Below are 14,817 nucleotides of genomic sequence, written 5' to 3'. Positions count from 1 at the left end.
TCAACCATGTACTAGAAATTTCTTTTGTAAAGCTTAAAAGCAGGCTGCAGTACCCTTGGACTGGAAGTTAATTTGGTGCAAAACTAACACTTGTGTTAATTGTCATTTTGGGAAATAACTGCAGATGATTGTACAACAATAATAACCGCAAACCGTAGACATAGTAGCTAGTAATTGCACAACAGACCAGAAATTATATAAAATAAAAACAAAATGACAAACTAACATCTTTTTAACAATGTCACAGCTAGTGCAATAGTACCTAAAAAAGTTACAGCATTTATAATATTGGGTATCCTTCATACAATACTGGGTTTTCAATTGTGTAAATAAATGCAAGTCTATGTTGAAACAACTACGATATTAATTGTAACAAATACAAACCAAGTATAGAAAAGTTCAGATAGCTTATTATCTAATTTTCAATTATCTTATGATAATGATTTATTTACACAAAATTATCAATACAATTATATCTTTGTAAATTAACCTCAAATAATATATTCTGTAGGAAAATCTTAATTCCACTACTTGATTTTAACTTTTATTTGGGAAACTAAAATCAAAGGGTTTATATATGCTTTGCCCATTTCCTAATCCATTCAGTTTATTAATATCAAAAATAAGTTTACATTTGTAATAGAATTAAATTACCAATTACAATCTTTTAATATAGTTTAACTTTTATTCCTTTCTAAAAAGAAAATGTATAAAGCCCAAAGTTGTATTCTCTCTATTGTTACTTCAACAGTTCCATATGCTACAAAAGGACAATCAAAATGACAAAAAGGAAGCATCTATCCAAGTGAAGGACTTTGAAAACATTTATTGTAAATTTTAAAACTATATAATCTTATTCATTTCATTTCAATATCAATCATTCATTTTAATTTTTTTTGATACCCTGACAACAGTGGACAAGTCATTATTCTTAGAAATTGCTCGCTTATAAATACTTTCTGTAGGGTAAGGAACCTTATTTATCCAGATAAAATGTACACCCATCATCAAAACACTCGGGCAAAACTTAGAAGTCTATCTTAAATATACAGAATATTGATATACACTTATATATCGAACGAGTCTTTGCAGTATTGGCAAGGTACATGTAGATTCCCACCGCACTTTTCCTCTAAAAGAAAGAACAAAAACTCGCTTGTGACTTCAAACTATTCAACCCACCCTTTATTATCAACAGAATAAATGAACGACACGAGTATTTAAGTAAAAAGGCTTTTTTCTTCGAAGTATCTTTTGCTATCTGATATAATAGGTGTAACGTTAGAGACCAAAAGTATGGCAACAGAACTATGATGTCCTGCTTCATGCCTACCTCAGTACCCGAGTGAACGAGTGTCGCATTTAAAATACTTTTATAAAAAAATAACTTTATCCTCAACACCTTTACATTAAAACTGAAAAAGGTCTTCACCTTCCGTTTTCTCACTGCGAAGTTCTGTCAAACATTTCGCGCCATTTTCAGTTTTCAGTTCAAGTGCGCTCTTTTTCATCAGGAGGTAAAATTGGTATCGAGATATTGTTTCCTGTCACACAGTTTTGCAGTAAGTTTTGTATGCATGTATTTCCTTGATTTTTACTATTATTTGCGAAAAAGCATTATTATTATATTGTTTTTTTTTAACGTATCGTTTATATCCTTATGCTTTTATGTGGATCAGTTGTCTTCTAGATGTAGTATTTTACCCAAAACAAAGGCTCACTTCGAGGAAATTCGACCTCTGTCAAAACTTGTAATATCAATATTTATGTACCGCTTTACTGTTTAATCTCCAATTGGAAGAAGATCGATGAAATATATCACACATCTATTGATAATATGTTTGATACATTTGCATTCACCAAATAACAATTTCTATACTTCTAAAAAGTTATTTGTCATCAGTGATATTCCAGATGATGTTTACCTGTTTACCTTTGTATGACATCCTTAGCTGCTGGTCTGTATCTCCCAGTCTGGAAAAAATCGTATGAACGACCTGGGAGCTACAGTTCTTTATATGTTATAAAGTTGCAATTTATGGCATACGAAAAAATTGGACCAGTTCTGGACCAATTAACCTTATTTGAACACAAATGCTATGGAAACAATTATACTCTGCCCCAAGATATTTTGGATTCACGTTTGGCTTAATTGTTTGATATTTATAAATACCTCAGGATCCAAACGATGTTCATTCAAAAGTATGAAAAATTTCCAAGATTTCTCAGTCAAAACGCCCCTGTTAGCTTATCAGTTTTCAATACAATGCTAAACAATGTGATGTCTACGGAGATTTTGCATTGCAGCAAGCCCGGATGATAACGTTGAAATATTGCGCGATGTATTCCGAGTGTATTCCGAATGGAGAAAAGATGTAAACATTCCCCATTATAAATCTTCGTAAGGAATCAGTTTTAGTTCATGTGAATTTTTCCGAGTGAAAGATGATAATATGTCAATGAAATTATCTTGGAAAATATCCGTTTCAACTATTTCAATTGCTCTTCTTTCACAGGTAAGTGTATTTTTATTTAAAATCGTCCAAACGTGAATCCAAAATATCTTGGGACAGAGTATAGTGCCATTAAATTTACTACTATTACAACATTTATAACTGACTTCGCACTTTCTGTTAAACATGTTAACCAATGCTAACCGACCTTGGAAAATGGAAGTGTGTTATTGAATCAAGAGTTGACATTTTTACATCTAAACAAACTACACTACTTCCCTTTATGGGCATGATGATGGTGTTTAAAAGAATATCAGAGTCAAGTGAATAACGATATCTGTAGTAAAATGTGCAAGGATTTTTTTTATAATTGAGTATTTGTACATAAATTGTTTTGAAATCAGATCAAACAGTCCAAAATTAGTGCAATTTTTGTGCGCTGTAAATTGCAACTTTTTAACACATAAGGAACTGTGGCTCGTAGGTTGTCCATCTGAATTTTTTCAGGCCTGGAGCTACAAATCTTCAGCTATGAAATGCTTAGATAGAATAACCTTTAAAACTTTCTTTTTTTGTCCTTTAATTATTTTGAACTAGGCCCTATATCTGTTTAATTTTTTAATTTCAATAAGCAAATAGTTTTCTCAAATGTTTGACTTTTAATGGACTCTATATATTATTCAAGGCACCCTCCGTACATTAGTGAAAATTGTTTTTTAGATTTGGGAAAATTTGATTACATAGATGGACATTTTTAGTCTTTATCTGGTTCATTTTAAGACAGCTAGGGTGCATGTCATTTTACTCCAAAATAATTAAATCAAGAAAAAACTTTCAATATGAAGAATTAAGCATCGATAAAAATTGCTTTTACCGGTACTTACTTGATTGGGAATATGCACTGAAAATAAGTTTATTCTACATTTCTGGACTAATCTGATGTCTAGAATACTTTTACTGCATGCTTTTAAATCATGAGATACAATGTTAAATACAGTTCTGCTATAATTTCATCACTCTTATTACCAACATTGTCCAAAGTTTTATCTATTATGCAGTGTAGAAAGGATACTAACAAGATAAGATGATATTAAAAAAAAAATCTGTTGAGGCATAGAAGTGTAGGCTTACAAGTGTATAGTAGAAAAGGAGGAATGATGAAATAACCAATGAAAATATATGGCTGTTCTGAGAATCGAACCTGGGCACCCTGCAACTCAAGTCAGGAACTTTACCACTGAGCTACCCAGGCCGATATCCACAATCCATATAGCCCCAACTACTTCCCAAGTGTTATCATAATCTCTTTATTTGCAATTTTTCTAATCTGTGTTACATTATGCAAAGAAATTGAGTTCAGCTTACGTAGAAAAAGTAAACAAGTTGAATGTCAAAATAACAAAGTCAATGTTAAGACAATATTAGTACAAATTGTGACTTATTGGATGATGTAATAAAAATTGATCATAGCTTAAAAAAATATCCTTTGCACATTTAACAATTGCATCTTATAGTTTTTTTTTCAGATAGTAGACAATAGTTCTGTGGACTGGTATTTCAAAATTTCATCTACAGTATGTTGTTTATGATTTTCACTATACCATAAAAATATCATTAGAAAATGCTATAATAATTGGTGAATAAGAGTTAATGTCACGAAGTTGTTTAGTCAGCAATTATCTTCCTTCCTATTAGGCTGTGCATCATTTAGTGAGTATTAACATAAGGGACAGGGATGTTGAGTATTGTCACTTTTATGCACTATCGTGAGCAGGTTTTTAATCTGCAGAACAGATCATGTGGGCTTTACTGCCACTGTAAACGAGCTTCAAATTTCATTTGATTTTCAATCCATATCCGTGTAATAAATTTCCTACGAAATTGGTGAGACTTGTCCCCAATGATGTCTTCATTTGTTGCAATTAAATATTGATTTTTCTCTAACAGAACTTTCAGGGATAAGTATCAATCCAGAGGAGCTGATGCTCATCTAGTCTGTGGTAAATATTGCAGGCTTACATTCTGAACCTATTCCTGTGACAATATTGTTGGTCCAACTATGGCCGAAGAAAGTGAACCGGTGGAGCTCAGATCCCTGAAGAGAATGTCAACCATTGGTTACCGTGGATACAAGAGGGAGCCAAGCAAAAGGTAGTCAGATTAAGAGATAGTTGTTAGATTAAGATATGAAAATTTATTACATAGGATTTCCTAGACCTTGAAGACATAGCATTCTATTGACCTTTATGACAGGATTCCCTTGACCTTCATGACAGGATTTCCTTGACCTTCTTGATGTACGTAGGATTTTCTTAACCTTTATGACATAGAAATACCTGGACCTTCACGACAAAGGATTTCTTCTACCTTCTTGGTGTAGGATTTCTTTGACATTTATGACTGTAAATAAGGGTATGCTTGACATTCATTGTGGACCTGCACCTAAGTATGTAGTGGAAGTCATGTAAGAGTGTTCGATTGAGTTTCTTGGTCTATATAAAGTCATGACACAAAAATACTATGTGTAATTACTCGGTAATGATTAACTGAATATAGAAATGGTATCAGGAAATTTTTGTGTAGTGATAAGTTGTGGCTAGATCTATCAATGTTATGTGTTGATGCAGTGTGTTGATGCAGTGCCTGTGTGTTGATGCAGTGTGTTGATGAAGTGTGTTAATGCAGTGTGTTGATGCGTTGTGTTGATGCAGTGTTTTAATGCAATGTGTTGATGCAGTGTTGATGATATAAGAAACATCAAAGTAACCATTGAACAGACATATGTCCCGACTGACAAAGCATTAATTCTTCACTTAAATGGACCTGTATGAATTTTGTCTTTACTTCTTTGGTTGATAATGTCTTATGATAGTCATTTTTACTTTACTTTATGGATACAATATATGACTGGCAAATCATCTTGTGACATCTTGTGTCCACATTATATTGTGGCAGATGGAACAAGTACAATTTTGTTATCTATGATGCTGAGCAGAATTGTTAGATTCATATAGAGACATGATATTGATTACATAGAAACTGACAAATGCAAGTTTTAAGGAGTAGCAAAATGATTGTCTGTTTTATCTCTTAATTCTACATACTCTGGATTCTGTATTAATAGAGCAAATATCTCAGAATTGTGTAACTCTTTCTTGATACATTTATTTAACATATACTAGCTATGCAACTTATTTAGTAGTCAAATATACCATAATCAAGTGTGGTTCTGATGACACTAAAAGCCCTGACTTTATTGCAGATACAGCCGAATTCATTTCTACTCACAGAATTATTGTCCTAGCTTGTGATGACTGATGGCCTCGTATATTTCTTATCAACAACTTTGACTAATTGATAGTCCTGTGTATTGATTACTTTGCACAATGATAGGGCGCTGTCCCAGGAGAATGGCTTTGGTCATTTACACTGAATTCTTTTTCTGTTTTCATTACTTGCATTTTTGTTTTTATTGTACATGTAACTTCAAGTGAATTTTTTGTGATAATTTTGGGACATGTACGATACCGTTAATCTCCTGTATTTTGATGGATGTGAGGAACAAAGGTTTTACCCTATTCATAAAAAAGTAATGGATTAATACAATTTGTGTTTTAATATTTTGAGTTTTATTTTCCACAGCCCATAATGCTGGGTAGATCTGACGTCTTTGAGGAAGAATATGTATTTTTGCAGGGAACTTGTTTGCTAGCTAGTACATTAAAATTCTAATGACTAAGATTGTCATGTGTTAATTTTTCATACATCATAGAAACTGAGAAATTCAAGGTATTACTCAGCATGTGCTAATTGTATTGTACATCTTAATTTCAGGTTCTTTTTCAATAAAACCTTGACTGCTTGAAAGAAACCTACATGTAGTAATCAAACATGTATAATTTCAAGTTGTTATAGTCCTAAAAAACTGAATGATTAAGAGATATTCCTCATCTATACATGTGCTGATTATATACATGTATAATTTCAGGGTGTTCGTCAACAGGAGCTTAATGCTGGAAAGAGTCAAGTTCTATGGCTTTGACATGGACTACACTTTGGCAAGTAAGTGCAGACACAAAAAAGGGGTGAGAGAGCAATGGTCAGAGTTGCTGTGACCAAAGATTGTACCATTTACTGTGGAATCATTAGATTTCGTGGTGGCTCAATTTTCGTGGAATTCGTGGGTACCTCTCATCCACGAATTTACATCCTCCACAAATTAATAAATTTTGGTTCTAAAATCATATCTCCCTTTGTAGATGTCAGAAATAGAATACGTGAAATTACGTCCCCACGAACCTGTAAAATTTTAAGTAATCCACGAAAATTGGCCCCCACGAATTTTATTGATTCCACAGTATTCAGCATTGACAATTTAGGAATACAATACACTGAATACAGTGTATTTGGATATTGCAGTTCTGTTTTGGTTCAGATTTTTATTTTTTTTGTGAAGAAGTCCGATTATTGGGGAAATTCTATTTTTTATAATTTAGATTTAACTATTTTGATAGGGTTGGTCATGAATCATAGCTTCCTATAACCAAAGTGCTCACAATTTGGGGTTTTTTTTCATGAAGGTCAAATTCCCTCATTTTTATATGCATGTCATAAAGCTACATACAACTGGGACAGTGGTGCCACATTGTATCAACAGCGGTGTATTTATTTACCTGTTTTTATTGATGACGTACAAAAATTGTCTGAACTTGTAAGCCTAAATATATTGTTGTTGTCAAAAAATGGTCAACATACCACTATTAGAATTCTTACAACATTACACTGGTAGTTTTGTGACAGAAGTCCACAAATCTGACAAAGGATGAAACATCTTCTGTGTTAAAAATAGTGTAGGTAAGGGGATATATCTGTGTTAAGTCTCGTCCTACAAGACGCGTGCTGCCACCTGGTTTTGCGTGGTACCAGCGTACTCCGCTTCGTCTGAAGCCAAGCAATCATGTTAAAGTACACTTTTGCAAAGAAAAAGATTGCTTAGCGATTATTCAAAATGACTGGAGAAAAAAAAGAAGAAGAAAAAGGTGGGATTTCAAAAGAAAGGCGTAAATGAAGATGAGATCATCATGTTTATTTGAGCTGACAACGATTCCACACCAGTAGTCTGAATCAAAGGTCAATTGAACAGACGGGAATAGATATCCCAGCCAATGTTGGTCGTTCTTTTTTCCTTTTGAAATATTTCGTTTGTTACAGTATATGTTGAAGAATGAAAGACAAAAACATGTGGCTTTTTTTGTTTAAAAGAATTAATTTTCTTTCTTTTTTTCAGAGATCATTTTGATAAATCAGACAGGAATTTTTTTTTTTAATGAAGAATGCTGTTGTTTTCAATAGAAAATTTGCACGACTTGATGCCTTATCTTGTATTGTTTTGTTTAGAATAGTAAGTGTAGACAGTATCATTGTTCAATTTTTGTATAGTGATATTGAGCATACCCAAAATGAAACAAAAGGGAAACATAGATGTACTTAAACAAGTATATTAAAGGTTATATGTTTTGAACAGTCATTATGAATCAAAAGCAAACACCCTTTTTAATAGAACAATATGCTACTTGATATTCAAGATATGATTGAATTTTCCATCTGCAAAAATTTGAATTATTTGATGACTGAACCTTAAAGCTGAACACTTTATGTACAGAAATTTCATTTCAGCTTTTCTCTTTAATCTTAAATTTTTTGAAATGTCAATCTTGTATTGCTTCTCATTTATAGTTTTTTGTTTGACATTTTATCATAATTGAAGACATTTAGAAACAGAGACTGGAATTTTAAGATTAAATGTATGAATTCCATAAGAGAGTTTTTTGACTGGCATATATTTGTTTTGCCAGTTGTATAATGATACAGAGTGGAAATGTAAACTGAAGAGAGTTTTTGACTGGCATATATTTCACAGTGTTTAATGATATAAGTATTATACAGAGATGAATACACAGAATCATGCAGTGAAGCATATCAAACTACAAATGTAGTTCATTGTAGTGGAATGCTACTAATCTATTATAATGGAGCCTTTATAGCTGACCTACATTGCTCTTCACGTTAGGTTGACATTATCTATCTGTTTTCTTACTAACTGTAGCAAGCGGCAGTTTTTTAGACTCTTTTTTCCCGCTTTTAGTGCGGCGATGTAAAATAGTGAAGGTTATTTACCTACACTGAAGTTCCTTCTTTCCTGCGTACATCACTATTAGCAGTTGTGGACTATTTGTCATTGGTGTCAATAAGAGCTTATATCTGTTCTCAGAACTCTAGCTGGAACATTGCAGGCTTTCATTGTCTTGGCATTTGTGAATCAAGATTTCCTCATAAAAATTATTTGTTTTTGTTCTTATGTCATTTACTTCAAAGTTATTTCCGTTTGTCTGCGGGCCGAGGTAAATAATACATACCGGTATAGTGGTACAGTCGCATGCAAATGAGAGGGTGAATGATGAAGATCCTTTTCAAAAAAGACTCACAATGTGTTCGGCATTACGGATGTTCTCGTGGAAAAAAAAGTACTCTTTGTTATCTTAGGAATTTGAGAGTTTTTGTAATCATTTCCTCGCTAATAAATAATCCATGCAATTACTTGCTCTCTTTGAATGGCGGATTGGGAAAAGGATGAGGTTTTCTTAAGATTCATTTAATTTTAAAATGCACTTTGCATCATGTCATGCTAATTGTATTATCCTGCTGTTCAGGCTTTAAGTAATTACTTTTATTTATACATTCGGAAAAAGTGCACTTGATTAGTTCCAAAAAATTGTGAAGGAAGAAATACTGTATGTTTACAGATAACCTGGGGGAAATGTCTTATTATTTCTCTCACTCCCAGGAAAAATGACTTGAGAAGCGACTCAAATGACCAGACTAATATTCCATCTCATCGATAACTGTTAAAGATGGGAGCGGACAGGTACAAGAACAACAATAGGGTTAAGGATTGGCCCTTCATCACCCCAGTGTAACACAGATTTCTGTTAACATATGTTTACTATGGTTGGTTGTATAATATGGGATCTGTTTTGCTTCAGTACCTGCATTTTGGCCAATTTGCTCAATCTCAGCTCTTTCAAGAAAGAATTAAGGGTGAATCTTCAGCATGCCTCTAACCCACACTTATGTACTGGTGGTATGCATTCAGAGGTGTGCAATACTGCATCAGTAATGACATACCATTCATCGCATACCCTCCGAATTCCACCAGTATAGTATTAGTGCATGTACTATATTTTCTTAACTGATGTTTTCACAGACAGTTCTTGACCTTTTTGGGCTATTTTTGCAGTTTACATTACATATGTTCTTTATACCTCTAATATGTCTTTCATGTTACTTTAATCAACCAATTTGTCTGTGATGTGTAAATGTATTTAACCACCTTATTGCATTGTCACAAAGAGGAACAAATTAATACTTAGTGCTAGGTAACATTTCATCTTTGTGCCCTTTTGTTGGTCTCTTTCTCTGAGCATCAAAGATGAGATAAAGCCACCGTAAATGGCTGATTACCCCTGTCCACTAAATAAGCTGCTCCATCGCTCTATTTATCAGGCTGGTGTTAAAATCCCCATATTGTCCAGTCCTCTTTATTTGTTTGTAAATTGTGTTGATTTCTCCACAAAAGTCAGGGCTGCCTGTTTCTTATTAAATGGGTGCGCCTAAAGACTATTACAGTGAGGGTCATTTAAAAGTACCTGAATTTGTTTGATGATTAAGTTCAGTATGTTTCACAATTTCCCAGGTGTCCTCCTTTGAAAGATTCTATTCTATCCTTCCTAATTTTCTCAGCTGTCCTTGAGAGCGAGCTGGGGTTTTTTTTTTTTTTACTTCAAGAAATAAAATAGGGTGGACCAATTACCATTCAAAAAAGTTTAACTTGTCAAAAATATGGCAGTTCAAGTTCACAATTGTAAATCAAAAGAATCTTTCTACTCAGTATGGTATTTAGACTGGAAATATTTTGTTTACTTTATAAGACACTCTTGATTTTCTAATTAGAAAAAAAAGAGGAAATTTAAAAATTCATTATTTTTTTAAAGGCAGAAAATAAGAATGAATGAAATTTAAGACAATGTTTCCATTGAGATATTTACAGAACACGGAAAAAACAATTATGATGATAAATGATTTTTTGGAGGTCTACTGACCCATTTCACATTTATATGAATATAGATTTTACTCCATGTAAATGACTCTCTAGATCGTAATGCATTCAGATCAGGAAAGAGAGCAATAAAATTGAAAATGGAGACTTATAATAAGAGATACATCATTTCATCTGAGGTCAAAACAACATCCGCTGTGTTATATTCTATACATTAAGGTTTTAAATAAAGGTAACTCAAGAAATAACCATAAAAAATAAAATCGGGAAGATCGCTACCCCTATCTGTTGAGGCATCTTTATAAAAATTTATCAACACAACACCTGACCGAGACTGCACACTTTGTACAATGGAGGGTGAAAATTTGTCTCCTGCATGCAGGCAAATTTGAAATCTTACTAGCTTGTTCAAACTTAATTACGTATTTCTAGAAGTATTTCTTAAAAATATGCTGGCTTTTTAAATACTTATGGCTTATAGTTGATGATTTATGACATGATCCTTGGCCAGAAATTTGAGGTTTTTCTTAAATCGTCTCCTTGAAAATGAAATCATTGGTATATCGACTGACAGGTAATTGAAATTTTCTCTCAATGCAAACCAATTTCCATAGTAATAAATTCAAAGGAAACGAAATTGGTAGGATGAAGTATGATTTGAAATTCTAGAACAAATATTTACAGTAAAAAGTGTTTAAGGTGAAGAAAACTACGCTGACATTGGAACACAATATGATTACTCCTCAAATGTCTGAAAAAGAGCGGCCCATTATATCAACCTATAGAACTGAAGATTTCCTCTCGATCATCAAATTTCAGTCCAAAGGAATCTTTTGAGAAAAACTTGAAAAACGGTTGACAAATATTGCTTATCAGGTGGGTCTGACCCAGAACTCATACTTTGAAGTAGTGTCAGGGGTTCATTGAGTGACCACTTCTTGAATGACCACTCCATGGATCTGATAAGATATAAATCAGATGGAGATAAAGAGACATCAGGAAGTGGCCATTCTCCATGGTCCATCCCAGCTGACAGGGTGTTGACTTTACGATCACCTTGGTACTTTCTACTTGCTGGTGGTCTCTTGTCTGGAAAGATGGCAAAAAGGCTTTAATGAGGATTCACAGGAAATGCCTCCAAGCCGTTGATGACATAACTCTGATTTAGTGTAAAGGTCATGAGAAATTGTAATTCGGAGGCATAAAATTAAAAAGTTTTTAAGGCAAAATTAAGATCAGTCATTACCTCTGTATTAATTTGCCATTTCTTAACTTTATTAGTAATTATAGCTAGCTTTTGAGATCTTATGGACTCTTTAAGACAATATTGTTATTGTATTATGGTCTGATCCCAGTGGTTTTATCCATGTGGAAATAATTGCAATCTAAATTCAGACTTGTTGTCAAAAAGACATGTGTTTTCATGCAAAAAGAAGTCATTAATATTTGGTTTACAAACCTGTCAACGAGAGACTGTAATTTTGGTGTGTTTGACATTGATAAAGGGCTTGCATAGTGTCAGTTTAACCTTCATTATGAATTTAGAAAACCAAAATGAAATAAAGAAAATGACTTTAAAAGAATTTCCTCAATGAAAAATAAGTGATATTAGGGAAATCATTAATTTAAAAAAAAAAAATTCGTCAAAATTTTTGTTATCATCATCATCATCATCATCATCATTTATCATCATAGAATAGTAGCAGGAGAAATGAATATGTTAAGTTTTGTTAGGAATGTAATTTAATGGATGTAGTAAGTAGTACTCTGCTACTAATCAGCCACAATGCTGCTGAACCTCTGGTGCATTTATATGCACATCACTTTCGACCTTGACCTTGACATTGCCTAAGTATATAAGCTCTGTTCCAGATGGTCTGCCACTAACTGAGTGATTTATAAGGTCAAGGTATACTCTGGTCAGGACAAATTGCATCCTCCTGGTCAGTAACCATTAACGAGGTATTGGGGGGTGGTGTAAAAGTCAAGTACAATATGGCGTGGAGGGTGCCTGATGCAGTTCAGTCCCCAGAAACACATGGACGCGATGATAGTAGACAAGAACTGTTTGGTAAACACATCAATGCAGCCCATAAATGTGGCCATGCAATTTGTGATGTGTACAATTGTTTCTGACATACTTTTATTTTCGTATAGTGGATTGTTATATAAGTGAGCAGCAATATGCATCATACATCCAATATAATATCATGTTGATATATTACTTCTACCAGAAAAATTTAAATCCTTTGATGACTGCATGAATGCTGATTCAGACTACGTAATACATGTATATGCAAACACAATCAAGTATAGTTATTTCCCGCAATGTCCTTGATCTCAGTTACTCCATTTGTAAGAGCATTTATAGTTGAATATTGATGCTTAACTTGAAGAGTTTGCTTCCTATGGTTATAGCCAAACATCAAAGTATTTCTAAGAATGAAAGACAGACAGGACAAGAGAATAGAAGCCCCTGATCTTTAATCATTGTACAGGGCAAAAAACCCTAACAGTGGAGATGCAGAAACTCATAAAGCCCAGGAATTCATATGTTCAGTAGCAAGTTATGGCAAAAAATCATGTTTGGTTTCAAATTGAATTTTTGTATAACATGACCATTATTTGTTATACCAGTACATGTGTTGTTTCATTTGTTTCAAATTGTCCTTTTTTCATAGATGCAAATGTTGAGTATATTTCATGATGACATAACAGCTCAGATTTTTAATTTATGATAAACATTTTTGTGACTGACAAGCATATTGATTTTTTTTGAAATATCAAAAAAATATTTCAGTGTTATCAATTTTTGATCTTAATGGAAGGTGTTAAGTGAAATTCAGATTTTTTCAGAACTGCTATTTTTACAGTCGAGAGATAAGATAAAATATGACGATAATTAACAGTGTGAATCCTGGTTCGGTGAAGTCGCGTGACGGTGGTATCGCAGGAGTACCAATAGCAGGGCATTACAGAGTTTTAATATGTACATCACCGAATCACATCAAAATTACATGTATATTACCTTAAAAAAAAAAATTTTCCTCTGTAAGGATTTCAGGATGAGGGCGTAGGTTAATGAATTTGTTTGTAGAAATACTATCCTTTCATCAGGAAGAAAAACAACTAAACACCAATTTGACCTAGTTTATGTTACGTGCACTGAGTGCAAAATGAAGCAAAACTTTGTTTTTTATTTGAAAAAAAAATACAGAACATATTGCAGCAACTGTTGGCTCTTAAGAAGAAAATACCAAAGTTTTCCAGCCCACAAAACACTCCTTTCTGAATTATGCAATTAAAATGCTATACACTGTACTGTGTTCATCACTTTTGTGGTTTTTTATTTTAATCAATGATTTTATTAAGTTGAATAATTAATTAATCAACCTTACCTGTGGTTATTTGACAATAAAGAGAGTTACTTGTGAAAGTTTTTGTTGATTAATTCATAAAGATAAAAAAAAATCCTCATTTAATTGGCTCCTATCTGGATTATTTCTGCCGAAATCTGTAGACATTAAAGACATTTCCTTTAAAAAAAAGTTTAATCTATTGTTGATTTATATTTATCAAGTCTGTGTCAACGTCTGACCAATACTGTTAATATTGGAATTCAATTGTTGCAAATCATTTAAATTTCATCTTGATCTTTCTTTAAACACCATAATTAAGACGATGCATTAGAAAGTATTTTTGTGTATTGTTTATTACATATCTGATAGTTCCAAACCTAAATTGATTTTTTTATCAGTATAAGAGCTATAGTATTATCAAATTGTTGTATGGCAAGAAAATCTCTGTTAATAACTGCAGAGAAGTACAAACCAATAATGTTGATTTGATTACCTCAATAGCCTATTTTAATTTATTGCTGATTATTATTAATATCAATAGTGAGATGTTGTTATGTATTGTATTTTGGATAATATTTGGTTCGTTTAGATTTTGTGTGAGTAACTGCTATTTAATCTGTGTTTTGCAGTGTACAAATCTCCAGAGTACGAGACACTTGGATTTGATCTCATCCGCGATGCCATCGTCACATTTGGATATCCGGATGCCATCAAAGAGTTTAAATACGATCCAACCTTTCCAGTCAGGTCAGAACAAAGTCGGATTTTCTGTAAACCTCAGCGTGAATTAAAACAGGAAGTGTTGGGAATCCCATGGTGCATTTAGTGCTGGTATCAACGTTTCAATCAGCTTGTTGTAAAAAGAAGACAAAGAATAAATTATAACTGA

General features: G+C 32.9%; 1 protein-coding gene across 4 annotated transcripts in view; it reads left to right on the top strand.

The window, feature by feature from the left end:
- The first annotated feature begins 1,496 nt into the window (after nt 1–1,496).
- The window catches only part of LOC128181358 (cytosolic purine 5'-nucleotidase-like), a 47,430-nt gene continuing 34,109 nt past the window's right edge, over nt 1,497–14,817 (top strand). The window contains exons 1-4 of one of the 4 annotated variants that reach the window (XM_052849728.1): nt 1,497–1,562; nt 4,410–4,604; nt 6,442–6,515; nt 14,558–14,675. In XM_052849728.1, the coding sequence (XP_052705688.1) occupies nt 4,513–4,604; nt 6,442–6,515; nt 14,558–14,675 (284 nt within the window). In that variant the 5' untranslated portion in view covers nt 1,497–1,562; nt 4,410–4,512. Of the gene's footprint in view, nt 1,563–4,051; nt 4,338–4,409; nt 4,605–6,441; nt 6,516–14,557; nt 14,676–14,817 lie in introns of those variants that run through there. The other 3 variants (XM_052849732.1, XM_052849730.1, XM_052849731.1) reach the window with 3 other exon arrangements.

The sequence above is a fragment of the Crassostrea angulata genome, chromosome 4, assembly GCF_025612915.1.
Source record: "Crassostrea angulata isolate pt1a10 chromosome 4, ASM2561291v2, whole genome shotgun sequence".
NCBI lineage: Eukaryota > Metazoa > Mollusca > Bivalvia > Ostreida > Ostreidae > Magallana > Magallana angulata.
This window is presented reverse-complemented; position numbering and strand designations above follow the sequence as displayed.